Consider the following 27,463-nt stretch of genomic DNA (forward strand, 5'->3'; position numbering starts at 1 on the left):
CACAGTGGACCCCCATCTTGGACCCACTCTAGGGGCCCCCATTTACAGCACACGGCAGCGGCTGTCCCCACGGATCCCACCATGCTGGTGGCATGGAAAACATTACAGCGAGCCCGCAGTGGGGAGGAACAGGGCAGATGTGTTGGCTTTCCGGTGTTTAGGTCTCAGCTGAGCTTTATTGGACCATCGTCTCCATCAGCAGCAGAGCTGCCCCCCCCTGCTCCCCTCCCATCCCCTGACTGTGGTGGCAGGGGGACAGGGTGCCACCAGGGATGGAGAAGCAGCTGGTAATAGTGCTTATCCTTCAAAGAGGTGTCCCAGGGAAGGATTTGGCCCTGGCAGCCAGCACCCTTCCTGTCCCCATCGGTCCCCACAGCGGGGCGATGCAGGCAGCCGCCCTTGTCTGAAGCACCCACTGCCCTCCTCTTACGCGCGGCTGCTCTCCAGGGCTGCCGTCTTGTCGGAGATGGGAGTTGGAGACCATGCCCTGGTGTAGGCTGCCGGCTCCCTACCTGCTTTACCTGTTCCTAATTGAGGGAGAGGCCGGCAGGAATTGCAGGCTGTGCTTTGCCAGCAGCTGCCAGGAGGAAGGATCCCAGTGGCTTCTCCCCACCAGCCTTGGGCTGCATCCAAAATGCTCTTGGAACGTCTTTAGACCACAGAAGGGGCTGGCAGCACCCAGCGGCGCTGGTCGAGGACCGCCTGTCTGTGCTGCTAGGACACGCTGCAGTGCTTGCTGCTGCCCCGCGGCTTTGCCATCTTGCTCCCAGCCTTACCCAGGGGTTCCCTGCCCAGGGAACTCATCCCAGGCTTGGGGATGGGCTTCCCAAAGAAGAAACCCTCTTCCTCCGAGTCCGAGTCTGAAGATGAAGAGCAGGTGGGACACCAGGAGTCATCTTCCTCTGTGATGTCCTGCAGGTCGATGTCCTCTGGCTGTGGGCTGTATTGGGCAGGGGATGTGGCCGCTTGAAAGCGTGGGTCTCCATGGCCTGTGGGTTCTCGGGGGTCAGGGCCCCCCAAAACTGGGTGGCTGGGGGCTCTGGGTCCACTGGGACCCTCGGGGCTGGGCTGGGGGCTGGAAGAGTGTCTGGCCAGTGGTCCCAACATCCCTGCGTGCACAGCATCCTCGCTCTGCTCCTTGGCGGTCGCTCCGCAGTCTTCTGGGCTCCTGAATGCTGGGTGCAGGGAGGCCTGATCCAGAAACGCCTCTGGGAGAAGGAGATCAAGGATGAGTGAGAAAGGAGAAAGCTGAGCCTGCTCTACCATAGCTCTTTGTGCTCTGGGAGGCAACGGAGGGTTGTACCAGCCAAACCCCAGCTGCCAGTGCTCCCCCTCCTGTGGGACTCGGGCTGAGGGCTCATTGCCACTGCCCTGGGTTGGGCTGCACCCATGCAACATATAGAATCATAGAATGGTTTGGGTTGGAAGGGACCTCAAAGCCCATCCAGTTCCACCCCCCTTCCATGGGCAGGGACACCTCCCACTGGATCATGGTGCTCATAGCTCCATCTAACCTGGCCTTGGACTCCTCCAGGGATGGAGAAATATCCCATAAAGTACCCAAGGCCTGAGCAGAGCCCAGTTTTGCTCCCACTTTCCCCCCACCACGTAGCAAGCAGAGCAGTAGGATCCTACCAGCCCCTTCCACCCGCTGCCTGCAGCCTCCAGGCACCGAGGTGCTGCCCATCCCTGGCGTGGTCCTGCCGGCAGAGCCAGCTCGAGAGAGGGGTGTCGAGTCAGGGGATGGCGCTGAGGCAAAAGCAGAGTCGGACGAGTCGGAGGTGGTGGAGGATGCATCCTGTCCCAGGCTGCAAGTTTCGGAGCAGAAGAGCCGGCCGTGGTGGGCGATGAAGGGCTGCCCGCGCAGTGGCTTTCGGCAGAGGCTGCAGCAGAAGCAGGCGGCGCGGGCGTGCCAATGCAGCCCTTGGTGGGTGGCCTCCTCGCTGTCGGCACCTGAGGGGCAACGGCGGGTGAAAGGGTGGCTCTTCCCAGCGTCGTGTGCCAGAAACCATCCTCCGCACCGAGCCGCGGGGCTCTGGCTCTGCTGCTCTCCCAACCCACATCCCACCTGCCTGGGCATGGAAGCCTCGCTGCTCCCTGCCCTGGGGGAACGGGGAACGGGCCATACCGATGGGGTCCCCGCAGGCCTGGCATGGCTCGGCAAAGAAGTTTTCGAAGCAGGTGCGGCAGCAGGGCCGTCCACTCTTCATCACATAGCGCTGGCCGCGCAGGGGCACGTCGCACTCCAGGCAGCAGAAGTGCTCCAGGTGCCAGCGTTGGCCCTCCGCCTCGATGCACTCCTCCATGAAGATGAGCTGGAGGGGGGAAAACCAACCCATCCTCTAAGCATCCAGCTGGGAAACTCATAGCCCAGGAGGAAAGAGGAAGAGCCTCTGTGCCTCGGCGTGGGCATGGGGCTCTCTGCAAGGCTCAGAAAGAGGTCTTTCCTCCTGTCCACCTCCAGCTTTAAGAATCATGGAATGGTTTGGGTCTGAAGGGGCCTTAAAGCCCATCCAGTTCCACCCCTGCCATGGGCAGGGACACCTCCCACTGGATCAGGGGCTCCAAGCCCCATCCAAACTGGCCTGGAACCCCTCCAGGGATGGGGCAGCACCACTGCTCTGGGCAACCTGGGCCAGGGTCTCCCCACCCTCACAGCAAAACATTTCTTCCTAAGATGTCAAGCTTCCCTCTTTCAGCTAAAAACCATTCTCCCTCTTCCTATTGCTGCTCTCCCTGATCCAGAGCCCCTCCCCAGCTTTCCTGGAGCCCCTTTCAGCACTGGAAGCTGCTCTGAGGTCTCCCCGGAGCCTTCTCTTCTCCAGGCTGAAGAACCCCAACTCTCTCAGCCTGTCCTCACACAGGAGTTGCTCTCAGCCCTTGGATCATCTCTGAGGCCTCCTCTAGACTCACTCAAACAGATCCATATCCTATGCTGAGGGCTCCCGAGCTGGACACAGGGCTCCAGGTGAGTTGTCACGAGAGGAATAGATGGACAGAATCACTTTCCTTGCCCTGCTGCTCACACTTCTTTTGACACAGCCCAGGATATGGTTGGCAGGAGCTTTTAACAACAGCAAAAGGGAGGTAAGAGCCTCTCCCCTGCCCGGCACCCACCTGGTCACAGGAAGCACAGCGGGGTCGGAAGAGCTCAGCGTGGTGCCGACCGCAGTAGATCCTCCCATCCTGCTGGAAGTAGATGAGGTCCACCAGGGGCTGGTGGCAGAAGTGGCAGGAGAAGCAGGATGGGTGCCAGAACTGGTCTCCAAGCCGAGATGCCGAAATCCCTGGGTCCCCTTTGTTCAGCCTCCTGCCGCACTGCAAGGCAGAGGGATGGACGGGTTGGGATCACGCTGGCTTTTGGGAACGGGAGCTGCCTGGCGATGGGGCAGATGCCTCACCTTCTTGCAAGGACAGCCATGGCAAGGACCTGGCACGGGACACGCCAACCCCTGTCCCAGGGCTTCCCGTCTCCGTCGGGCACTGAACGCTCGTAGCTGCCTCCTCTCCTCCTCCTCAAGGTCCAGGCAGTAACGCTCCTGCATGGAGAGGTGGAGGTGAGGGGGATGCACGATGGGCGAAGCCCAGGGTGGGCAGCAAACAATAAATTCATATCTTACATCACAGTCCTGAGGAGGCAGCTGCTGCAGGAGGGCTCTGGCGCGGAGACGGATCCTGTCATCGGGAGAGGCAGGCTGTGGCGAGCGGGTGCTGAAGCACACTGGGACCTTGGGATGATGCACAGGAAAGAGAAACACAAGCGGATTTTGAGGTGGATTAAGCTAATTTGCTTGAGAGTGCTAAAACACGAGTTTCATCCCAGGGCTGTGGGTGCTGGGCTGCGGGAACCACCCGTAGATGGCACCTGCAGGGCTGGGGGAGAGCAGGGAGTAAAGGGAGAGCAAGAAAGCCAGGGTGCTGCCCACCTCGGGGAGCACGGGGTCCACGGGGGGCTCCGGATACTCTTCCAGGGCACAGCCGGAATCGCTGTCAGATGAGGCTGGTGGGAGGCTGGTGGCGGTGCCGCAGGGAGGAGGCTCGTCTTGCTGGGGCCATGCGAGGCTGGGCAGGGACATGAGCTGCAGAAAGAGAATCGGAGGTGGGGAGAGCCTTGGCAAAGCACGGAGCAGGGATCCATCCCTAGGGCTTTTCTCATCCTGCCTGCCCAGTGTGGACCTGTCTCCATGGGGCAGCAGGATGAGCAGCATCTTGTTCTGGGGAGGGATCTCAGGGGTTCTAGGACAAGTCTCCATGACCAGCTCTCCGTGGGACAACTCTGCGTGGGGACAAGCCTAAACCTAACCTTAACCTTAACCATAACAGCTCTCAGGGGAGACTTGTCCCTGCAGAGAGTTGTTTCCCATGGCAGGAGGCTTGGAACTAGATGATCTTTAAGGTCCTTTCCAACCCAAACTCTTCTATGATTCCCAACCTCAAGGCAGGCACAACCGGGACCACCACAACCTCAAGACCTTTGGGTGAATCCCTGCAGAAGTCCAAGGGGTTTGGGGGCTGCTCCTTTCTCTGCAGGGTTTATAAGCAAAGCCACACTAAGGGCTGGGTGTCTGCCGAGCAGGAGGTGCTGATGGGATGGTGATGGGTTCAAACTGGGCAGGGAAGACCCCAGGATGGGGGCTGTGCTCAAGCTGGAACAGGTTTTGGGAAGCGGGACCGGTCGTTAGCTCACCCACAGCAGGAGATTTTCCCCAGCTACTGCCAGCCCTTTGCTAGCCCGGCTGATCCCTGGTCTAGTGGCCTGTCTCAGCGCGGGACAGTGGGAGGAGATTGAGGTCCAGCCCAATGCAGCGGAAAATAATTTATTCCCCTTAGGCTGCTATTGTTCTGCCCTGGGCGGTCAGCTTGCTCAGCCACCACCACCTCGCCTGGCTAATGGTTAGGTGGTGGAAACCCATCCGGTCCTGTTCCCTCCTCCTCCCCACGCGCAGTGCTTTTCACTGCTCGCTTCCTTCCTGGCTTGGCTTTCCAAAACAAAGGCGATGTGGTGGCTCCTGGAGCTCCCTGGACATCAGCCCGGAGTCCCACGCCCTCTGCCCGCGCGTCCTGCCCTGACGTGGGGAGCAAGGGTGGGATGCGGGTGAGATGGAGCTCTGAGGGTAAGTCCTGGTGCTGCAACCACACAGCGCCAGGATACCCCTGGATTCAGCCATGCAGTGTCCACCTGCTCTGAGAAGGGTTTTATCCATCAAATGGCTCTGCACGGGCTCAGGCTGAGGTTTGAGGGGTGGTAAACCGCCAGGGCGTGCCCCTAAATCATCCTACATCACTGCCACCATGAGAACAAGTTCACTTCTCTGCAGTGGGATGGCATTTCTGCACATCTGGTTTCTCCCCACCTGCCTCCATTCTCAGAGCCAACCTGGCCAACACCAGCGGCCGCATCCCCACTGCTCCCATCAAACAGCTTTGACACCCCTGGTTCAGCCCTTGCTCCCAGTGTGCTCCTTCCACCACAGATTCCCCTTCCTATAGAGCATCCCTTTCCTATACAGCATCTCAGGGTGCTGGGATGTTGCACCCAAACTGGGATCTGGAGCTGGGATCAGCTCAGATTTCCCTGCCATGCACCTGAGTCAATGATTAACGCTGCAGATTGGCTAATCCGTGGGATAAAACAAAAGGGCTGCTTGCCCCTTCCTGGGGTTTGAGGTCTGCCAGCCCTACGTTTAGTCCAGAAAGGTGGCAGGGTGGGTTGCACGGTGCTTTTAAAGCTTTGCTCAGCTCTGGGATCTGCATAGGGATGAAATCATCTGATCAGACTCTGTGTATCTGCAGCCCAATTGGCTTTGCTGATGTGGTGAAGGGTCACCACTGGTGTTGGGGCCAGTAACCAGCCTTGGCTCTACCGCTGTGCAGGAGGATCCATCGCTGGGGATGCTGAATGGGGACCTCTGTGGCCCAGGGACCTCTCCCAGCTCCGCTGCTGCCTTCTCTGGGTAACACATCTGCTTTTCCTGAGAGTGCTGTGCTTTGCTTCTTAAGCCTCCAAGCTGCATTTGGCTAATCTGCTGGAGCTTTGCTGTAATTAAACCCCTGCCACGCTGCACGGGCTCAGCAGAGCTGGAGGTGTCTGCGTGGCCCCAGCTCAGGGTGCCCAGGGCACCTCAATCCCAGGGCTGGCAGCGGGGAGCCCAGTGGGGAGATGCTGGGGAACATGCGGGAGGGCAGGGCTGCTGTGGATCCATGGGGCTGTGCTGGAGAACCCAGCCCAGCTCAGTTTGATGTGATTACGCCGGCTGGCAGCCGTCTGGGCTGTAGATGAGTCCCTGTAATTAGCCCCAGACGGTGACACTGGTATGCACCTCCCATGCTAAGGAGCCAGGCAGCCCCAACAGGTCCGTCTCCTCCGTTCCTCATCCCTGTCCCCTTTTCCTTGCAGCCTGCAGGCAGTCCTGCTATTGCTCTTCGCGGCTGGCCTGCAAAAGGGATACAAGGATGCTCTCTGCCCTCAAAACCAGGGACAAGAGAAAGCCTGGACCAGGCATCAGGGGAGATGCAGCAGGGAGCTTTGGGGAACCACAGACCCAAGCGCTGGAGGTGCATCGTCCCCAAGAAGGGACGTGTGAGGGGCCAGTCGGGCAGGCTGAGTGCCGCTGGCTGTCCTTTGGTTTAAAAGCCTCTCGTCCTGCCTTTGGCAGCTCCTCCAGACTGCAATTGCTCAGCTCCCTTGTGCTCCCCAAAGGATGGGCAACGGCCCTGCCACGCTCCTGTGCCCACTCGCAGCCTTTTGGTGTTTGCCAGGCTGCAAAAAGCAGCCAGGCTCCCATCCCAGTGCCTGGCTTAGTGGCTCTGCAGAACTCCCTGCTCTGTGCATGTTTCCCTACAGCCCTTCCCGAAGCAGTTGCGGCTCTCTGGGCTCAAGAGCCTAAATTCATGGGAATATTAATCTTATTTGCCTACCTGGGAGCATCCCCCCATCTCCAGCTGGTGTGGGGAGCAGGGGGGCTCCCAGCCCTCTCCAGCCAAGGTCACACATTAACTTGCAGTGCAGCCACCCTGGCCCGTTTGCATTCACCGCAGGTTCCCGGGAGCTGATCTGCATCTCTACCACAACCTTTGCTTTTTCTAAATTCACTTTTCCATCTTCGAAGACCCACTTTCCCACCCCCAGAGCGCCAAACGCTCCCCAGTGCCCGAGCCCCGAGGAAACACAACAGCTCCCCATCACCGAGAAGCCCAAATCCCCTTTGAGGGGGAAAAGCACCGGCAGCTTTTAGAGGCGTAGCTTCTGCGTTCCCTCACCCACGGGATAACCTGTTTTTGCTTGAGCTCCTGTCAACACAGCTGCGATGAAGGTACGTGGAAATAAAGATGCAGGGCAATAAAGATGCATCTCTTCTAGGGTGAGATAAGCTGAGGGCTGGCAAAGCGAGCTGGAGCAGCAAGTCCTGCAGTGCAGCCCAAGCCAGGCTGCCCAAGCTGGAGTTTGGCTGGTGAAGGAGCCCGCAATGGCTTTAGAACCTGGTGGAGCAACACTTGGGTGCTGCTGGTGGGGTACAGCCATCCTGAGGGCCAGCAGTGCGGAGAAACAGGGTCAGGGCAGTCCCAGACACGATTTAGGGGAGGGGGGCTCAGCATCCTGCTCTGTCATACAGCATCACATCTTCTGTATCACCAGAGGGGACCGCGGCCAACACCGTTGGGGGATGCTACAAAGGGCTTTTCTTAGTGTGTTTTTCCCCGTCCTGAGAGCGCACGCATGGCTCGGTGGAGAGCAGTAACCCATTAACCCACTGTAACTCGGCCATACGTACAAACGCGGAGATGAACCGAGACCTCACCTCTCCCCCGCAGCCACTGGATCTCATCCCAGTCCGCTGGTGTGCGGGGCCCAGCTGCCTTCGGTGGAAATCTCCATCCCCATCCCCAAATCATTCCATTCCCGCCTAAAGCCCGGGCGGAGGAGGGATGGTGGAGCCAACACCCCTTCCTAGAGACCCCGGGTGGTCCTGCCAGCCCCGTGCCCACACATCTACGCTCTCCGGTACGTGGAGGTGGCGGCACAGCCTGGGATGGCAGAGCCTGGCGTGACGGAGGAGGCTCCATCTCCTGCTCTCGAGGGACATTTCACCCAAAACAAAGGCTGCAGAGGCAGCAATACCAACCTGTTCCCTCCATTTACCTCTCCCAGAGAAGAACAACCAAAAAAAACTCATTTCCCTTCCCGTCGCAACGATTCCCGCATTCGGGTGCCCTCAACTCCCAACTGCCTTCTCCTCCAGCTCAATGAGAAAACCGATCCCAAGAAACCTTTTCCAGCCTCACCTACCTGCTCTTTCCCAGCTTTCCGGTCCCTGGGTTCTGCAACCCTCTCCAGCCCCACTCCAGCCGTCCCGCCCCGCTCCGGAGGAGGCGAGGGAATGGAGCCCAAGCAAGGAAAACTTTGCGAAGCGAAAGGAAAACATCCAAAGCTCAGTCAGGGAAACAATTTTTTTTTCCTCTCCCTCTCTATTTTTTTTTTTTTTCCCCCTGTTTTAATCTCCCTGCCCAGGAAACTGGATCTGTGTCAACCGGGGTCCTAATTACAGGCTTTTTAGCCTAAATCTACAGAGACAGCCAATGGCAGGGAATCACAGGGCAGGCAGGGAGGGGAAGAGCAAAGGGGGGTTTATATTAACCCTACAGGGGAAAGAGCTCTAGATGACATCTGTTTTTTTTCCCTACCTCTCATTTTCCGAGCGTCCGCGCCCTTCCCTCCATCGGTTCACCCCAGGTTGCCGTTTTGATGACTTTTTATGATCCGCGCGGTGATTTATTTTCCTGCCTAGATCAGAAAGAGTTGAAGCTTCATGAAAGAGGGGAAGTGTCATTACACCCCAATTTAGAGGTGCAGAAACTCCGGCTGGGCTCCCACAAAGGATTTAGCCAGAGGCAAGTCAGGATGTCCTAGTTTGAGCACCTGATGGAGCCTCCTAAAAGCCATCTAGACCGGCTTTGGCTGCACTTGGGCAAGAGTCAGGGTAAAACGTATCAGAGTCTGACGCAAGGCACAGCGTCTTTATTATATTTCTGCGTATTTCTCACCTGCCTTAAGATTTTCCTGCCTGCTGATGTGACTTTGGGTATGGGCACCAACACAGCATCCCTCAAACTCACACATCTGCGGGAATGGATCAGCTCTCTGCACCTGTATGGTCCAAGCACCTCATTGCCCGGGAGTTTTGTCTTCTTCTAAGGCTCTATTTGGAGCCCTGAGGGATGCAGGTGGCTTCTACTTTATGTAGATCCCTTGGACCAGGGTTGGGACTTCAGTAGAAGGGTGGACAAGGTGCTCAGAGATATGGTTTAGTACTGGACAGGTATGGTTGGACTTGATGATCTCAAAAGTCTTTTCCATTCAAATGCTTCTGATTCTAAAGTGACGGTAATTTGTTAGAGGAGGTGGCTGGGTTCCACAGCGAGCTGGTGGCCCTGCTGGAGAGATGTCCCTGCAGGACAGTGTTGTTGCACAGCTTATGGCATGGCTCAGTGGTGGCTGATATCTCTGCAAGATCACTTGGGCGGGGAAAGAAGTAGGAAGAAAAGAAGGGGCAGGTGAGCATCTCAGCAAGCTTCCTTCCATTGCCCAGGAGTTGTGTCTTGTTCTAGAGGGATCTGAGGGATGCAGGTGGCTCCTAATTATGTAGATCCCTGGGACCAGGGTTGGGACTGCAGTAGATGGGTAGAAGCTCTCTGCTTCCTCGCGGAAGGGTCCTATCGGGGTTGTCCAACCAGTGCTGCAATACCCCAGGGAACCCTTTAAGGTCTCAGATCGGTGCCAGGCAAGTTTATCCGCTGTTTGGCTTTGGTGGGAGGTTGGTCTCTTTACCTTGACCCATTTGCTGCTACGGACTTTGTACCGCCGAGGAGGCCCCCCCTGCTCCCCAGTGCCAGCTTCCAGGCTGCGCAGCTCGCGTGCTCCATTGTCCCTCTGCACCCTGGAAAGATTAAAGGGCAAAGTCCTTGTTAGGAGAGCAGCTGGGCACAGAGAGATGGGTCACTCCAGGCTTTTGGAGGAGGGACCAACCACTGCTCCACCAAAGCCACCGCCCTGGAAACACCATGAGGTCCCCACGGGCACTGGGTGAACAACGCAGGGCGTGTGATGGGCAGGACACCAACCTGACGGGCTTCCCTGCTTCCAAAACTCTGCAGCGTGACCGGTGTGTGGCCGGCAGCGTCCCTGTGGAAAGGGCAGGGCTGCAGAGGCACGGCTCGGGGACTCGGAGCAGACCAGCGGCGCCCACGTGGCATGGCCAAGGAGCTGGTGGCCACTGCCACCCCACCGAAGCTGTGGCTGATGTCATAGATCTTCAGGGAATGGTTTCAGTTGGAATGGACCTCAAAGCCCACCCAGTCCCACCCCATCCATGGGCAGGGACACCTCCCACTGGCTCAGGGGCTCCAAGCCCCATCCAACCTGGCCTGGAACCCCTCCAGGGATGGGGCAGCCACCACTGCTCTGGGCAACCTGGGCCAGGGCCTCCCCATCCTCACAGGAATACATTTCTCCCTAAGATCTCATCTCAATCTCCCCTCTTTCACCTTCAAGCCATTCCCCCTCATCCTATCCCTGCCCCCTAGAGCATCCCCCTACATCAGACCCCCCCCAAAGTCCCCCTCCACTGACCCCCCAACAAACCCTCCCACCTCCCTGAGCCCTTCAACATCCCTCCAACCTCCACACTCCCCTTCACCGACACCCCAGACCCCCCGTCCCCTCAATTCACCCCCTGGAGCATCCTCCACCCCCCATAAACCCCAGGACCCCCCCGCCCCTCCATGTGGCCACGCCCACTTTCCACTCAAACACCCCAATCCCAACAGGGCCACGCCCACTTTCCCATTAACCACGCCCCACTCTTCAATATGACCACGCCCCTTCCATATGAACACACGCCTTCCGTGTGACTATGCCCACGTGACCACGTCCCAGACCACATGACCACACACTACCCAGCGTAACCACGCCCCTTCCCCTAACCACGTCCCCTTCACACACGACATGGCCTCATCCCGCCCATAAGGCCACGCCCCCTTTCCCACTGGACCCGCCCCTCAAAAACTGAGCCCCTGACCACGCCCCTTCCCTGCCCGCCCCCTGGCGGCCGCTCCGGCCCGGGTCCTCCGGGCGCGCTCCCCCCGCCCCCTCTCCCCCCTGCTGTGTGCGGGTCCTCCAAGCGGCGCTCTAGGCGGCGGGCGCGGACTCGGTGCTCCCGGCGGGCCCGGCCCGGCTCGGGGGGCCGTGGAGCTGGCGGGGCCCAACCCGGGCCCGGGCCCCGCATCGCCGGCCCGAGCCGCCCCCGGGCTCCGCAGCCCCGGCCCAGCAGGGGATGGGCAGGGCCGGCCGGCAGCGCGGGGCCGGGCCTCAGCTCCCGCGCGGCGGAGCCGGGCAGCGCCTCAGGTACCGACCCTGGCCTCCTCCCCCCGTGCCTCCCCGTGCCCTCAGCCCGATCGCCACCTGCCTCCCTGTGCCCCGGTCCCATCGCCCACTTACCCCTGCCCCATTGCCCCTCATTGCCCACTGTCTGTCTCTGCCCCTGTGCCCCCAGCTCTATTGTCCCCTGCCTCTTTCTGCCCCCCTGCCTCCCTGTGCCCCTGGTCCCATCGCCCACTGCCTCCCTTCCCCACTGGCTCCTGCCCCATCGCCCCGCCGATGCACCTGCCCCATTGTTCCTCATTGCCCCCCTGTACCCCTGACCCTTTGCCCCCCTCAATCCGCCTGCCCCGTTGCCCCTCACTGCACCCCTGTGCCCCTGCCTCATTGCACCCCGCCTCCCTGTGCTCTCAGCTCCATTGCTCCCTGCCCCGCTGCCCCCGCCTCCCTGCCACCCACCTGCCTCCTATTGCCCCCAGGCCCATTGCCCCCCTGTGCCCCGTACCCCATTCCTCATTGTCCCCCCTGTGCCCCTGTCCCATTGCCCCCTGTGTGCCCCTAGCTCCATTGCCCCCTGCCTCACTCTGCCCCACTGCCCCTGCCTCCCTTTCACCCCCTTGCCTCCCTGTGCCCCTGGTCCCATCACCCACTGCCTCCTTTTCCCCACTGACCCCAGCCCCATGCCCCCCTGTGCCCCTGCCCCATTGTCTCCCATTGCCCCCCAGTTCCATCGCCCCCTGGCCCACTGCCCCCACCTTCCTGCTACCCCCCTGCCTCCCTGTGCCTCCAGCCTCCCACCTTCCTGCCCGTGTGCCTCCTGCCCCATTGTCCCCTCGCCTTCCGGCCCCATTGCTACCCCTCATCTCCCTGCCCTACTGCCCCCCTGCCTTCCTTCCCCACTGTCCCTGCTTCCCTGCCACCCTCTGCCTCCCTGTGCCCCTGCCCCATCCCTCTTCCCTGTCCCTCTTGCGTTCCTGATCCACCTGTTTGTAACCACTTCCCCTTTCCCTGCCTGGGATTCGGCCCTTCCTCATATTCTTTGTGCCCATGGGCTTTGTAGGCCCCTTCCTCATCCCTCCAAGCCCCTTCCTCATCCCTCCAGCCCCTCTTGTCCCTGGGGGTGCACCCCTGCCCCATTCTGGTGGGGGCTGTGGATGTCGAAGGTAGGTCAGTGTGGAGCCGTGAGCATTTCCACACCAGACATCCCTGCGTCCCTTTGCAGGACCATTCCAGTGGTGCTGGGTTGCCTTGGTCTTTTGGCACGAGGTGGGCCCTTTTCTGCAGTGCTGTGGTTAGGAGAATGGCATGGAGGTGCGAGGGGTCTTCTGCAGCCTTGAGGGGGGGTACAGACAGAGTAGTAGGAACAGAGAGTTTGGGAGGAGATCGAGCGACCTGACTCTGAAATGGGGAGAGGTGAGATGTGGTTTGGGCCAAGGAGGGCTATGAAAGTTTTGAGGAGGATTTGGGTTTGGGTCCTGGCAGGTGGGGAGGCTGGAGGGCTGGAGGTCATGGAAGACACATGCTCTGGCTTTCAGGGAAGTGTATCCTGCTCTTGGTGTGTGTTGTGTGACTGATTGAGACTCCAAACTTCTGATGGCCAAGGTACCCATCAAAAGCAAGAATTTGGAGTCTTGAGAGTCTCAGTGTCTGCGTGAAAGGGATGCCCCTGAAATATTCCACAGCAAGGAGTAGTGAGAAGCACTGAGGGAGTGTTGAGGGATCTCACAATAGCTTGTTTTCTATTTTCTGGCCATAATAAGTGTTCAGGACAGGTTACAGCACTTCAACCTCACCCCCTTGCAGGAGGAGGGAGCACCAGACGGATAAAGAAGAAGAGTCAAAAATAACATCTTTTCTACAAGATTTTTTGTTTTAGGTGGGGGAATTGATAGGATGGGAGTGGGAGGGCAGCGGTGCTGGAGAACAAGGCCCCTGATGACCAGATTAGATGAAGCGGAGAGGGATCTATCGCTAAATTATTGATCAAAGCCTGTAAGGTTGGTAGGGAGTACGCACACACTGAGTCTAGAAGAACAAATAGGATGGCTTGAGCAGGATGTAGTGCTGAACAGGGAGCGTGTGTTATTACTGTTAGAGGTGACAGGTATGGACAGGAGGGCAGGTAGCAGCCAGCTGGATTTGTGTCTGAGCTCCTTCACTTGGCTCAAAAGAAAGCATTGCTTTTCTGAAGGACTCACCAGGGTTAGGATGTGGTAGGGAACTCCTCGGGCCCAAGGCGAAGGCATGAGCTTGCAGTGGAAGGTGATGTAGGTTCTGTTTTGATGCAGAAAACGAAACGGGACCCCTTGGTCAGCTCACTGCTAGCTCTTCCCCATCCTTCTGCACTGCTCTGCACCGCGAGGGAGCCTGAGGACACCGTGGCTTTGCATGGAGATACTGCTCCATGATTCATTGCTTAATCTGGAGCGGCTGTTGAGGCAGGTTGTGGCGTGACAGAGTGAGAGGTTTCCAATAGCCTTTTCATTTTATTTACTGCTCCGGTGCCAGGCTGGTTATCCATATGGCTATATTCTCATGCCTCAGATGGAGAGATCCTCAGCTCTTTTTGCCAAAGGAAACATGGCATCCTCTCCTGTTATCTGCTGCTGAATCCCCTGCCTGAGAGTGGACGTGGAGTCCTTTTGCGTCAAAGATAGCAGCGTGCCTCACTACTCATGTGTGTGGCTACTGCCTGCTGGATGCTTGTGCTTGCTGATTCTTGTCAGGTAGCAGAGCCTGGATGTTTTCTGGCGTTTGGTACTTTTCATAGGCCAAGATACAACAGCTGTGGTGTTTGCTTGCTGTTAAGGCTGCTGGTGCTCTGACCCTTAAGGACCTTCTGTCGAGTGAATGTATCTTCACATTCCTAAGCAGCAGATGCGTGGGATTCCTCATATCCCCACCGCTCTCAGCCTTTCAGCATTCCTGTTGTGTTATGTTTGAGCTACGGTAGCTCTGAGGAGCTCTCTTCCCCACTCCCTTATTGGATCCTAAAGCTAAGAAGTAGCATTTAGCTTTTTTAGCTATAGATTGTATATTTTTTTTAAGAAATCACCGTCTGTCTGTGCAGATTTATTTTCTGTAGTCATATAAATGCAGGTAGTTAGTTAAAAAATAAAGTGTCTCTGCCTTCCTTCTCATATTTTATAGAATCATGGAATGGATTGGATTGGAAAGGTCCTTAAAGCCCATCCAGTTCCACCCCGTGCCATGGGCAGGGACACCTCCCGCTGGATCAGGGGCTCCAAGCCCCATCCAACCTGGCCTTGAACACCTCCAGGGTTGGAGCAGCCACCATTTCTCTGGACAGCCTGGGCCAGGGCCTCCCCACCAGTTTGTTCCCACATTTGAGAGGAACTACAGTCACAGCCCTCCTCACACCACCTGTTTTTTAATCTTCTCTCTTTTTTGAATTTGTTTAATTGTGTTCTCTTTGTCAGGTGGAAGATGGGACAGTTTCCCTTCTGGTTTAGGTGACTCTGACACCTGATTACCATGAAGTCCCAAAGGAGATAGAGAGACAGTAGTGGGAATTTCTTCTCACTCCTCCAAAAAAATCCAATTGCCTAATGGTAAGAAAGCCGTTATTTTTAATTAGCCTTATCTTGTGAGGTGTCCATTAATTGGGGAATGCATTGAAGAGTTTGAGATCCAAACCCATTGGGCCACGTGCAAGGGGATTGAGGAGGATACAAGCTCTGTGATTGGACAGGAGGGGAGGAGTCTGAAAGCAGAATTGTCCTCTGTTTTGTGTCCTCTTCTCAGGGATTGCCTCTTATGCTGACGTCATGGGGAGCTGCTGCAGTTGCCTGTGCAGAGACAGCATCCCAGACAACCATCCCACCAAATTTAAGGTAAGTAGCACACCTTCATCCTCATCAGAGAGTCTGTGAGAGCACTGACAAAGCCCAGCAGGAGTTGAACTCCAGGCATGAAAGGAAAGAAAACCTCTGCTCTGGCAGAGAAGTCTTTTGCCTGCTAAGATTTGCAAATACATTACTGTTTTGGATTGATGGTTTTATTTTTCCTTTCCTTAAGCAACCTCTGCTGCAAATGTGTTTGTATTTGCAGTAGAAATTGCCTCTGCACTGAGATTCAGCCTGAGCAAGGAAATGGGGACCTGGAGATAAATGTTTTATTCCTCAGGGCTGTGTTCCAGGGTCGGCGCTGAGACACATCAGCTCAGCTGCCAAGCGCAGCGTCTCCAGGGCTGCCGGCTTGACGCCTTCTGCCGGCAAAGAATTCCTGCTCTCAGCAGAGAAAAAGGCATCTCAGAGAAGGGGGAATCCACCAGAATTACAGCGTCTTCGTGGGTGGCCTTTTTTGATACCAATGAATTTTCCTTTGTGGCCTCTGTAGGTGACGAACGTGGATGATGAAGGTAACGAGCTGGGATCTGGGATTATGGAGCTGACACAGACGGAGCTCATCTTGCACACTCACAAGCGAGATGCTGTCAGGTGGCCTTACCTCTGCTTGCGCCGCTATGGCTACGACTCCAACCTCTTCTCTTTCGAGAGTGGTCGTCGCTGCCAGACAGGGCAGGGTGAGTGTGGAGGTTCCTGGAGGAAGGAACGCTGAGGTTTCGGTTACAAGGCAGCCCGAGTGAGCTGATGCTTGTGTCTCCCCAAATTCCTGCATCTCACGAATCAACAGGTTCTTTTGCAGCCTCTGTTCCTCCAGAGTACCAGAGTGTGCATGCACATACCCTTAATACTCCTGATTAAAACACTAATGAGAACAACATAATGGCTCAGAACCTGGGTATAAATCTGAATGGTCTGATTTTGCTGCTCCCAATGGAATTGGGGAAGCAGGCTGAGCATTGGGCAGGGCGGATTCAGCTTCGAAGAGGATATTTTGGTGCTGAATGATGCACAGTCATAGTAGGAGGGGTTGCTGGACTTCTTTCCTTGGAAACTGGAAGGTACTTTTAGCAAGACTAAAGCTTTGTTAGGCATCTTTTAACTTGGGAATAAAGTGAAAAGGCATCACGTGCCCCTTTTTGAGGTCCCTTTTAGGATTTGCTTATTCCACAGAACTGCCAAATACACATCAGTTACAATGATTGAGCACATTTTGTGTTTCTCAGTGCATTCTTGCTGTTGTGGTTAAGTGCTAGTTCCACTTAATGTTTTGCATTTTGTGTCTGGCAGTGCTTTGTAATGTAGAGGGAAAGGGATTTTACGGTGTACTGATTTTATGCATGGGGATGCTGTGCACAGAGAAGGGAAGTGAGTCACCCAGGAGTACATGCCAAGTCATGAGCAGCGCTGGGAATAGACTCCAGTTCTACAATGGTGCCTGTTAGTTCCTTTACCAGTCTGTCTCTCTTGCTGTTAAAGAGCTGAACATTTTCTTGGCATCTGCATCCCTGGGGAAAAAAAGTTTGTTTCTTCTTTCTGTTAATGTGTTTGTAAACTCCTCCTTATCCAAAAGGGCTCCGCGTGACTGCTCAGTGTCTGTGCAAAGCGCTGTGTGAATCTGTGGTGCCGTATGCTTGGTTTTTATGTTTAGGCAAGTGGGGTTTTTCTCTCCTGGAGTTGTGGCTTATCAGTTGCCAGCGATGGGAATTGCTTGTCTTTGGTTTCTCTTCCGCCTTTTGCAGGATGCAGATCAGTGATGAGAATTCTGCCCTGTGTGTGGTTTGGTTATTTTTTTATTTAGGTCCAGATAGTGGTGACAAAGCAGAGCTGTTTGTTTTTCATATATTATGGCTCATGGATCCATAATGGACACGGAACTGGTAGAGTGGGTCCAGAGGAGGCCACGGAGATGATCTGAGGGCTGGAGCACCTCCCATACGAGGAAAGGCTGAGAGAGTTGGGCTTGTTGAGCCTGGAGAAGAGAAGGCTTCGGGGAAACCTTGGAGCAGCTTCCAGTACTGGAAGGGGCTCCAGGAAAACTGTGGAGGGGCTCTGGCTCAGGGATTGCAGGGAAAGGATGAGGGGGAACGGTTTTGAGCTGAAACAGGGGAGATTGAGATGAGATCTTAGGAAGAAATGTTTTGCTATGAGGGTGGAGAGGCCCTGGCCCAGCTTGCCCAGAGCAGTGTTGGCTGCCCCATCCCTGGAGGGGTTCAAGGCCAGGTTGGATGGGGCTTGGAGCCCCTGATCCACTGGGATATGTCCCTGCCCATGACAGAGGGTTGGAATTGGATGGGCTTTGAGGTCCCTTCCAACCCAAACCATTCCGTGATTCTGTGTTTATAAAATCCTTAGCAGACACAGACTTACTCATCAGTCTTAAGGCAGACAGAAATGAGACAGATGGCATTGTGTTTTGATGAGTTTTCTCCCTTCCTTGTAGGATCTTTTTCTGCTTAGTTAATTTTATTTGGAGGATTCCTTCTGCCCTATACATGGCAGATATTGTTGTTTTTTGGGGCTAGAATCTTTTAGTCCTTATTCTTTGGGGTAGCAGCCATTGTTGCCATGCCATTCTTGTTGCTATGGCTTTTGTGCATGTGTTTGTGTGCCAGCTTGGGATTGGTTAGCTGTGCTTACACCGGCTCTTGGTTTGGGTTGCTCATTTGGGCAAAAGCTGTTTAATTCGATACATTTTTGAAACATGACATTCTTGTCTCTCCCTCGTGTGCACGCTCCACAGCACCCAGTTCAGCTTTGAGTAGTCACTGGGTGGACCTTCCCCTAGCAGTGAGAGCTGGACTGGGGGACAAGTGAGTTAAAGTAGAAGATTAGGGATGAAACGAGACTGGTTAGCCTGTCTCTTTCACACCTCTTACTGCTTTTTTCTTGTAATGATGCACTGTTTGTTCATTTGGTAGTGATGGTATTGTATTTCTGGTGATGCAAGAATCCACTGAGTTGCTGATTGTTTTCCTGTGGGCTGCAGGGATTGATTGTGTTAAATGCAGATAAAGGACCCGGGATTGCTTGTTCATTTACAGCCAGGAATCACAGATACTTTTGTTAAAACAAGATTGCTTTCCTGTGTTTCTGACCCTCCTCTCTGTTACTGTGCAGGGATTTTTGCCTTCAAGTGTTCCAGAGCAGAGGAGATCTTTAATCTGCTTCAAGACCTGATGCAGTGCAACAGCATCAACGTAGTGGAAGAACCTGTTGTCATCACCAGGAACAGTCACCCCACGGAACGGGAGCTCTCCCGGAACACCCAGGCACCCAACAGTAAGGTTTCTTCAGTGTCTGGGGAGAAGAAGGGAGAACACAGACGCAGGCAATGTCTGCAGTCACTTATGTGTTGTTGCCCTTTGCAGTCCGTGGGTCTCTTCCATGCGCTGCCTCGGTGCTGACCCATATCTTTATGTCCATGTGTACCCCATTCAGCTTGTTTATTTTAAAGCCCCCCCTCATCTGCGATGTGGTATTTTGTTTCCACGGAAATAGCAACAAAAAGCCTTTCAAATAGTCAACTGAATTGTCGTCCTTCAGTTGGTTTTCATCCAAACGGCTGCCAAGTGGCCTCTTTAAGTAGAATGTCTGAGAATCAGGTGGTTCCTAGAGGAAACCACATCTAGAAGAGTCTGGGTTTGCTCAGTTCTTTCTCCATTAGGAGTGACTTTAAATGAGAGGGCATAGTTTTTGTATTTATGCTGGTTACTTCATGGTCAGGATGGGATTTAACGTCCCTTCCAGCCCAAACCATTCCATGATTCTGTGATCCCCCAGAAAGGCAGATTCTGACTTGCAGGGTGCAGGTAAGAGGCCAGCTCACTGTGGAAATGAAGTCAACTCTCTTTTGTACCAAACCAACGCTATAATACTTTTCTCTCTCGATTCTTTTTTAGGTCTAGGGTACACTGTCCCAGGATTTCCCAATGGATTTCCAAGCTTCCCTGGAGAAACCCTGTCATTCTCCACAGCCCGCCACCCCTCCGTGAGCAGCCTGAGGCATTCCTCTGTGGGCGATGACTCTACTCATGCCCTTATTGGGCCTGATGAGCAGGTAAACCTGGATCTCCTAAATTCTGCTGTTTGCAAGCGATGGACAACAAGCTTGTTTTGCAGGCAGTCCTGTGTGGTTCTGGGTTTTTCTTACTCCAGCAAAGCTGATAAGATCTCATACCTTGTTATCCTTTTTTTCTCTTTGCTTCATTTGGCTCTTGGAGACTTCGGCTCCCTGACAGTTCACTGGAACAGGCACTCTGTCAAGGCTGACTGAGTTGGCTTCCTTAATGTACTTGTATTTGCGTGGCAATTGTTTAACAGCAGCACTTAGCTTGTGAGTCCCAAGTTGCGCTGCCCTATCTGTCAGCCCCTAAACTGACGTGCAGATGCACGCCGGCTTCAGAATCTTTTCCATGTTCAGCAATTTGTTCTGTTTTAGAAATTAGCATTTTCCCCTACAAAATCCAGCTTGTCTCACCATTATGAGGGAAGCTGAAGTAGGTGTGAGTGCTGCAGTATCTCCAGTGTAAGCCAGTCAAGGAAGTATTTTCCAAGTGGCTTTGCTTTTTGTTCTGTGCCACATGCATCAAGTGTGAGATAGACGATGTATATTTTCTGCAGTTGGGCTGCTTTTTGCCTCTCCTTGAGCGCACAAATGCAGAAATGTCTTTTGTGTTTGGCACCCCATAGTTTTTTCAACTTGGAAGTCTTTTATCTCTTTCTGCTTCATCAGCCACCAAAGGAGTTTGTGTTCCTGTTGGACTCTCAGCTGCTGGCAGCTGCTTTGCTCTTGTCTCTTCTCCTTTCACTGTCCCTCTGCTTCTCTCCTTGCAGTCCCACACCTACGTCAACACGGCCAATGGTGATCAGGAGCTGAGGGGCCGGCATTGTATGCACTCCTTGCCTGAAGTCCACCCTCCTTTCCCCCATAGGAACCACAGTTGCTCCCTCGAAGACCGCAATCCCCAGGTCTTTCTGCAGCCAGGGGAGGTTAAGTTCGTGTTAGGTCCCAAGTCCAACTACAGCAGCGTGTGTCGGCACCACCGGGAGTGCAGGACGCACTTCTACCCCCCTAACAACAACAACAACGAATGTGAGGAGTGTCCTTCCCCCCAGTGTGTCTATGAGAATATCAACGGCTTGTTGCCCCCCAGCACCTCCTCTCTCTGCCGAGGCGGGCGCTTGAAACTCTCCCGGGAGGACACGGGCTTAGCCGGCTGCTCCCATCGCAAAACGGCATTGCTTCACTATGAAAACTTGCCGTCGCTGCCACCGGTGTGGGAGTGCCAGCCGCTCCGGCAGGGTGAGGAGGACGTGGGCGTTGGGGATGCACTGACACCTTCCCCCAATGGCTTCTCCGAGGCTGGTGAAGAAGATCCCCTGCAGAACTACATGAACTCGGAGAACACGACGCTGCATGGGGGCGGCAGCCAGAGGCGCAGCAGCTTCTTGCCAAAGCCTCGTCGCGGCTGCGTGCCCAATGTCTTCAACTTCGACTTTCCCCGGCCCTGTCCAGAGCAGCCGCGGCAACTCAACTACATCCAGGTGGACTTGGAGGCTGAGCCACGCAAGGGACATGCGAACCTGCCAGTCCCTCGTGTCCCACCTCCTGCCACCCACGAGGCCCACCGGACGGACTCCTACGCGGTCATTGACCTAAAAAAGACAGCGGCCATGTCCAGTTTGCAAAGGGCCCTGCCAAGGGACGATGGCACATCGCGGAAAACTCGACATAACAGCACTGACCTGCCTCTGTGAGGGGGAATGCCAAGTGCAAGCACTGTCTCGTGGCTTCGGTATCTGCCCTTCAGTGTACTGCCCGGTGTGATTTCCATGCGTCGATACCTTCTGCTTCCCTGTTTTCCCCATTACCTGGTGTCATGGGATGGCTGCTACAGCTGATGTTAAGGCTAGTCTGTCTGTCCATCTTCCCCTCTCTATCTCTCCTGTGTAGTTCATTTTTAAAGCCTTGTTGGGGTGTTTGACGATGCTGTTTGGAGGTTTAATTTCTGGTGAAAGGGGCAGAAGGTGCCAGGAAGAGCCATGGATACAGCCTCGAGTTGGGTTGCCTGTCCTGGCAGCTCTGTGAGCAGCCTGGCAGCAGAGCCAGGGCAGTAGCGTGGTGGAGAAGCTTTTCCAAAAGTGAGCTGCTTTAGGAGTTCTGTTGCAAAATCAACCTCTTCCGCATGGATTTCATGCCTTGCAACTCCAGGTGAGCTCTGCAGCCGGGCCACTCCAAAGCTGGGTTTTGCCTTGTGCTTTCCCTGGTGATATGGGAGCTTGTGCTGTGTTTTTTCCCCATCCTCAACCCTCCTTTCTCCCCTCTGCACTGTTACCTGCTTTCTCTAAGTTCGTAGAAGCTTTTTATACTTCTATCCCTTTCTCAGATTCAATTTAAATTGGACAACTCTAGAAATGAATAGAGCGGCACAAACACTGTGATAATACAGACCTGATCTCCTGAAGAGATCCTGCTTTAAAAGAGGAGGGGAAGAACACAACTAAGGGAGAGATTTGAGGATTTGCTATGGAAAACTTCAGTCGTGCCATATCCTGTTTCGATTTTTAGGGGTTCTTTTTAGTGGCTGTTCAGAAGTGGTGTTTGTTTGTTTGTTTGTTTATTTATTTATTTATTTATTTATTTATTTATTTATTAAATGTTCTTTTGCCATCCCAGTGGTAACTGCCAAAACTGGTGCCAATATGAAATGTGTCCTCGCTGTGGCTCGTTCCTCGTGTCTGGGGAACAGACCCCGGAAGAGGTTGATGGCTTTGCTGAGCTGCCGTTGAGGAAAAGAGCAACCGTGAATCAAATGGTTTGTTAACAGGGACTGACTGTTGCAGAGTGGGTGGGAAATGGTACGGGAGACGTGGGAGTGCGAGCAGAGCTGCCAGGCAGCCGAGCTTGGGGTTGTATCGAAGTCATTGCCTACACCCACGTGCCAGGATCCATGAGAAATATTTGATCAGTGTTTTGAGTGAATGTACAGTTTGTTATTTACAACTACGGACTTGGAAGGGCTAAATTTTGGCTCTCAGGTAAATTTGTGGCCTTTGATGTGGATTTTTTTCTCTTGATGCCAGGGCTGAGTCTAAGCTGAGCTGTCAGGCCTCCCCCTCTCTGCACGCTGACACACTGCAGCTTGATCCCTCCCTGGATCACTCTTTGTTGTTACAAGCTGTTTCGATGAAACAGAAGTGCTCTGGGATACTCTGGAGTGCCACCTTTCTGCTGGCTTTTCTTCATCTTCCTCCCTAGGGCAGGAGTTGAGAGACGCGGTGCTCTGTGAGGTGTCCCACTGCCAGCAGAAACATTGCCAAAACTTGCTGTGTTCTCCTTGTCCCTAATGTTTGCCAATGTCAAAATCATGAGCCTCCGGTGGGAAAGAGGAGAGAACCCAATCCTCCAGCTGCTTCATAGATCTAGAAACGTGATTTCCAGCTTTTTGGAATGTCAGCCTTTTGGGTTTTGGTGCTGTAAGGTCATGGTGAAATGGGACCATTTGGGGAGCAAGGACACGTGGCATGTGGAGCAGGAAGAGTGATAAAAGCATGAAGAGTGCCATGCTTGTGTTGACAGACCATGGATTGCTTGACTTGTTCTTGCGCTATGAATTCTAAGCACACCACATGCTTAAAATCACCGTTTTGTCCTTTTATATTTGGAAGCCCTTGCTCTTGTCTTCCATTTTTTCCTCCACCCCAGCCCTTGTGTGGTCTAGAACTGAAAGGAAACCCAAGTAATATATTTTTATATGATGCCAAATGACTTTATTTGAAGGAAAAAAAAAAGACAAGTGATGTATCCCCTGAAATCTAGCTGTCATTTAGGGAAGGGAGAGAGGAAGTTGTTTATATATATAAAGTTAACTGTGTTAAGATTTAAATAAACCATTTAAATAAAAAGTTTCTAAGCTATGTCACCCTCGGGGGCAGCGCTGGCAGCTCCCACATAGCAGGACAGGGCTCTGGGAGCTTCCTTTCCCCTGCCTGAGCTAAGAAATGCAAAATACTTATTCTCCTCTTCCCCCAGAAAGGGAAAAAAGGATTAAATGTTTGACATTTACACAAAGGAAGAGGTGAGGGCCCTTTTCCACCAGCATGAGAGGAGAAGTGCAAGGGACATTGCTGTTGGGTGGCAGCTTGTGCCTTGGGGAGAAAGCTGGTGAGGTCTGGGGTTGCTTCTTGGGTGCTCCTGTGGCCACCAGCCTGGCTGTGTGTCTCCAGCAGGTGGGGTGAGGCTGCTGGGAGGGGCTGTGGGTGCTGTGAGCCCGGGGTTCAGGGAAAACAGAGCAGTGCTGGTGGTTCCTCGGAAAGGCTGGGCTCCAAGGGAGCCCCGGAGGCAATCCCAGTTTGGTAGCTCTAAGTTAGCTTTGCTTTGGGAGAGCTGGCTTTGACCTTTTGAATTGCGATTTTCACGTCCTCCTCCAAACTGGGTTGTCCAACTTGTGCCTCCTTTTCCTTTTCCTTGACCATAAAGATGAGAAGATGTGTAGGTGATGCTGGCTGCATCTGCTGCTTTCAGTGCAGAGAGATCTGCTGGGTGCCTTGCTTCACCGTGCTCTGCTTTCTGCCTGGTTGTGTCCTTGCTGGTGGCCGTGGCTCAGGGTGCAGAAAGCTTCCCAGAAAGCTTCAGGAATGAAAAGCCGCTCACAGCTCTTTGTTTGGGTTTGTTTAATGTTTAAGCAATGAAATGGGAACTGCCGCGTGGGCAGCCAGGAAACCAGTGGTCCCTGATGGCTTTCAGGGTATTCATTGGGTTCGTGTCCCAGGGATTTTCTCCCTATTTGGCTTTTCTGGAAAACTTCCCAAGAGCCGTGTCCACGTTAACTAGCCAGGACCCGTTGAGAACAACTTAATATTCACTTTTCCAGGTGGTGGGGAAGTCAAGGGGAAGACCAGAGTCATGTTAGAATGCAGAGGCAGTTGTTCTTGGAGCCCCAGGAGCACAGAATGACCCTAGTTTGGATTTCTTCCAGTTCCAGCCGAGCAGTGCTCGCCAGTGTTGCAGCTTCCTCTAGTGGCCACCCTCGAAATGGGTTCAGAGGAGAAACCGGTGTTGGGCTGAAAGGTGAGGAGAACATCCAAGTCCACATGGTCTCATTCCTTCGGTTCTTTGATTGGGGTGATGGATAGGAGCGATCCCTTTGATAACTCTCTGTCGTCGCTCCTCGTCACTGTTGTCTTCTGGTTCCGAATTGTGTTTATGCAGTGTGTTGTACCTTCATCAGATGTTATGAGGGCTGAGGGACCTGGGGCTGTTCAGTCTGGAGAGCAGGAGGCCAAGGAGAGACCTCATCACTCTGCAGCTCCTGGAAAGGGGGTTGTAGTGAAGTGGGTGTTGATGTCTTCTCCCAAGTGATAGGATGAGAGGAAATGGCCTCAAGTTGTTTCGTTGAGGTTTAGATTGGATAGTAGGGGACGTTTGGATTGGATAGTAGGAGCGATTTCCTTACTGAAAGAGTGGTGAAGCACTAGCAGGCTGCCCAGGGCAGTGGTGGAGTCCTCATCCCTGGAGGTGTTCAAAAACCGTGTGACTGTTGCGCTTGGGGACATGGTTTAGTCGACATGGTGGGGTTGGACTGGATCATCTTGGAGTTCTTTTCCAACCTTAATGATTCCAAGATCACCTCCATAGAGCAGAATTACCTCACCCTTTATGACTGCATCTATGAATGTGGTTTTGATTCAGAAGGATTAATCCGGGGCTCTGTGCATCCAACAAATGTCACAGAGGTAACGAGGAGGAAGCGAGTGAGAATATGTCCATCTGAAACCTGCTCTGGAGTCTTGAGAACTCTCAAGCTGTGAGTTCTCTTACTCTCCCAAGCTTCTGCAAGGCAGACGATTTGCCTAACACGACTCGGAAAGAGGAGCTGTGTTCAGCTAAATATTGCATTTGCTGAGACCTTGTTTCGTTCAGAAAAAAAAGGTTTAGGCAGCAAAACAGAGCTCACGCGGGTGATGGCTGACCTTAGCCATTGGTTTATGTACTTTGCTGCGGAGCAGGTTTGTATAGTCCCCGCTGGGGACTGGATTGCATCTTTACTGCTCTCCTTTCCTCTGCTTGCAAGACTGAACTTCAAGGGATGGCTTGGTGAGCAGCCACGTGCTACGCAGAGAGAATTCGACTGTCTTAACCTTTTAAAGTGGTGCTTGTTTGAGTTTTGAGTTAATCATTCAGACTTCTTCCCCTGATATTTCTTCTCTGTTGAATGCATAAATAGATCTTTTACCCTTCCCTTTCCCAAGAACTCGTTGGTAGGAATACAGCTTCTCCTGGTGCTCAGCTGTCTTTTATTGTGGGAGGGAGTCGAGTTGATTTTTCGTTTGACCCATTTTTCGTGCCTGCTTTTCCCAAGGGAGGGATGTTTGACTTCTCCGTGCATTCTAACTTACAGGGGGAGGGTGGCAAAGGAGAGGCTGAATTGTGAAGATTAAAGGATCAATATTTCCGCAAAGAGACTGGAATGATAGTTATTACTGAAATATTGTTATTTTTATAACCTAAGCCATGCTGTTCCCTGGGGAAAAAACCCAACCCAGGGCTGATATTATTGCTGTCTGTTCTCTCAGCTGTTTTCTCCCCTCCATTTGATGCTGCTTAGCCCTCTCGGGTGGTACCTTGACTGCAAAGTAGCATTAACGAATGCTCGTTAATGAACGCATTGCCTCAATTCGGCTTGTGGGAGGGCTGCTGTCCGTCTTTCTGGGAAGTCTGTCTTTCCCCTAAAGTTGGCTCATCTTGAAGTGCTACGCGCAGGTAGAACAGGTTTAAATTCCTGTTACCGAACAGGACCGAAGGTGAATACATCACTGGAAATCCTGGGAGCTTTGAAGTTGGCAATAACAGGTCAGGCTGTGGAAAAGGCTAATTGTAAAGAAGAGATCTCATTTGTTTTTCTTCCATAAGTGAATGTGATTTGACAGTTGAAAGGCTCAGATGCATCTGTGTTTTCTCAAGCTCTTCTCCCATGTGATTCGCCTTCTTGTTACTTGTACTGGTGTCTTCGATGCTGATGTGGCAGAAAAACAAAGGTGCTTCGGGGCTCTGGCCACCGGGGATTGGGTTGCTCTGACCGGAGGGGTTGATCTTGCTGTGTAATTGCTTCTTCAGGTTATTCCTATGGATATATCCATCCAGTCCCTCTTTATAGCTCATCCGGGTGTAACCATACAGGTGAGGAACAGCAGCAGCGCTCTGAGGAGTGCTCCTGGCTCACATTAACGTGCACTACGTATGTATACAGAATAAATGGAATATGATAATTATCCGGTGGTCCTGTCTTTTGTGTGTGGTGCGGAGAAACAATCATTGCGTTTCAAAGCGAAGTGCTTTTTTTATTCAAATTGAAAAGCGAGGCCAACAATCACCAGTTGTCCTCGTGCAATTCAAGCTGGATTTGTTGCAAGCTTTGTTTTCCAGGTCTCCCTTCCTGAGAGAATGTCCTTATGTATCCTACCTGGAGCGATGGTCGCTGTCTTCTCGCTGCAATAGGCTTAAGGAAATGAAGGAAAATGAGAAACACGCACGCAGCAATGGGCATCCTTCCCTTGCTGCTGGCTGGGGACCTGTGGGGATATCTTTGCAGGACAATTCCATGCAATTCCTGCATTACAAGAGCTGAGGCTCTGAAGCCATCACCTCTTTCCTGGTATCTCTTCAGGGCAGAGCTATTTCTGACAGCTATAAGGGTACAGACCAGATTTCCTTTGAGCAGAGCATCAGGAGGAAAGCCTGTTATCTTGGAAGTTGAGAACATAGCAGGAATATTCATGGCCTCTAGACTTACCTACCCTTTAAGACATGCTTTTCCCACCATGGGTAATTAAGAGGTGGAATGTGTGGGCTGGTGGGAACGAGGTGCTTTTTCAAGAGCAAGACGTGGCTCTGCCTGGCTGTGCCGATCTGCTCTAGGCACGGGGCCTTCCCATGGCTTCTTTGCCAGCGCTCTGTGCGGTCAATTTGTTTGTTTTTCCAGACCCTACAGCAAATGAGACCTAATGGTGCAGTAACATGTGCAGTTTAATTCCCTGGCTTGTAAAATTCCCTCTGAAACCTCTTCCCCAGCAGGAATTGACTTAAGAACAGCTAATAGGGCCATCTGCGTCTTCCTCTGTGTGTGTATGCTTTCGTGTGTGGTGTCTTTCCAACCCAAATCTGTGTCTTTGTTTCCTTCAGGGTCATCCCATTGCTTTCTAAAGTGTTGGAGGTAGAAAC

At 53.6% G+C, this 27,463-nt stretch overlaps 2 protein-coding genes across 4 annotated transcripts; one reads left to right on the forward strand and one right to left on the reverse strand.

Moving 5' to 3' along the window:
* Positions 1-210: 210 nt before the first annotated feature.
* On the reverse strand, positions 211-10,320 carry PRICKLE4 (prickle planar cell polarity protein 4). 3 transcript variants are annotated; one of them, XM_054087833.1, is made up of 11 exons: positions 10,120-10,320; positions 9,827-9,935; positions 8,683-8,782; positions 8,288-8,399; positions 3,927-4,079; positions 3,621-3,728; positions 3,402-3,539; positions 3,118-3,318; positions 2,129-2,315; positions 1,636-1,953; positions 212-1,208 (listed from the first exon to the last, which is right to left on the reverse strand). In XM_054087833.1, the coding sequence occupies exons 2-11, from the start codon at positions 9,834-9,836 to the stop codon at positions 715-717; spliced, it is 1,821 nt and encodes a 606-aa protein (XP_053943808.1). In that variant the 5' UTR covers positions 9,837-9,935; positions 10,120-10,320; the 3' UTR covers positions 212-714. The 3 variants fall into 3 exon arrangements, with proteins under 3 accessions (XP_053943807.1, XP_053943808.1, XP_053943809.1); XM_054087832.1 differs by lacking the exons at positions 9,827-9,935; positions 10,120-10,320 and having other exon boundaries at positions 211-1,208; positions 8,683-8,855; XM_054087834.1 differs by lacking the exons at positions 8,288-8,399; positions 9,827-9,935; positions 10,120-10,320 and having other exon boundaries at positions 218-1,208; positions 8,683-8,802.
* An 827-nt stretch (positions 10,321-11,147) lies between these two features.
* On the forward strand, positions 11,148-21,871 carry FRS3 (fibroblast growth factor receptor substrate 3). Its single transcript, XM_054087646.1, has 7 exons — positions 11,148-11,401; positions 14,815-14,946; positions 15,140-15,228; positions 15,734-15,920; positions 18,361-18,522; positions 19,143-19,300; positions 20,077-21,871. Exons 3-7 carry the CDS (start codon positions 15,163-15,165, stop codon positions 20,998-21,000), a joined length of 1,497 nt encoding a protein of 498 aa, XP_053943621.1. The 5' UTR covers positions 11,148-11,401; positions 14,815-14,946; positions 15,140-15,162; the 3' UTR covers positions 21,001-21,871.
* The last annotated feature ends 5,592 nt before the right edge of the window (positions 21,872-27,463 follow it).

Source organism: Cuculus canorus, chromosome 24, assembly GCF_017976375.1.
Source record: "Cuculus canorus isolate bCucCan1 chromosome 24, bCucCan1.pri, whole genome shotgun sequence".
Taxonomy (NCBI): domain Eukaryota; kingdom Metazoa; phylum Chordata; class Aves; order Cuculiformes; family Cuculidae; genus Cuculus; species Cuculus canorus.

What these genes read in the sequence shown, in the direction of transcription:
- PRICKLE4 (XM_054087832.1), bottom strand. Translation starts at nt 8,828, where the DNA reads ATGACACTTCCCCTCTTTCATGAAGCTTCAACTCTTTCTGATCTAGGC. An exon ending in GGACGCTCGGAAAATGAGAG is followed by an intron (nt 8,400 to 8,682) that starts GTAGGGAAAAAA and finishes CGCTTCGCAAAG; the next exon opens with TTTTCCTTGCTTGGGCTCCA. An exon ending in TGGACCCCGTGCTCCCCGAG is followed by an intron (nt 3,729 to 3,926) that starts GTGGGCAGCACC and finishes CATCATCCCAAG; the next exon opens with GTCCCAGTGTGCTTCAGCAC.
- FRS3 (XM_054087646.1), top strand. Translation starts at nt 15,163, where the DNA reads ATGGGGAGCTGCTGCAGTTGCCTGTGCAGAGACAGCATCCCAGACAAC. An exon ending in ACCATCCCACCAAATTTAAG is followed by an intron (nt 15,229 to 15,733) that starts GTAAGTAGCACA and finishes TGGCCTCTGTAG; the next exon opens with GTGACGAACGTGGATGATGA. An exon ending in TCGCTGCCAGACAGGGCAGG is followed by an intron (nt 15,921 to 18,360) that starts GTGAGTGTGGAG and finishes GTTACTGTGCAG; the next exon opens with GGATTTTTGCCTTCAAGTGT.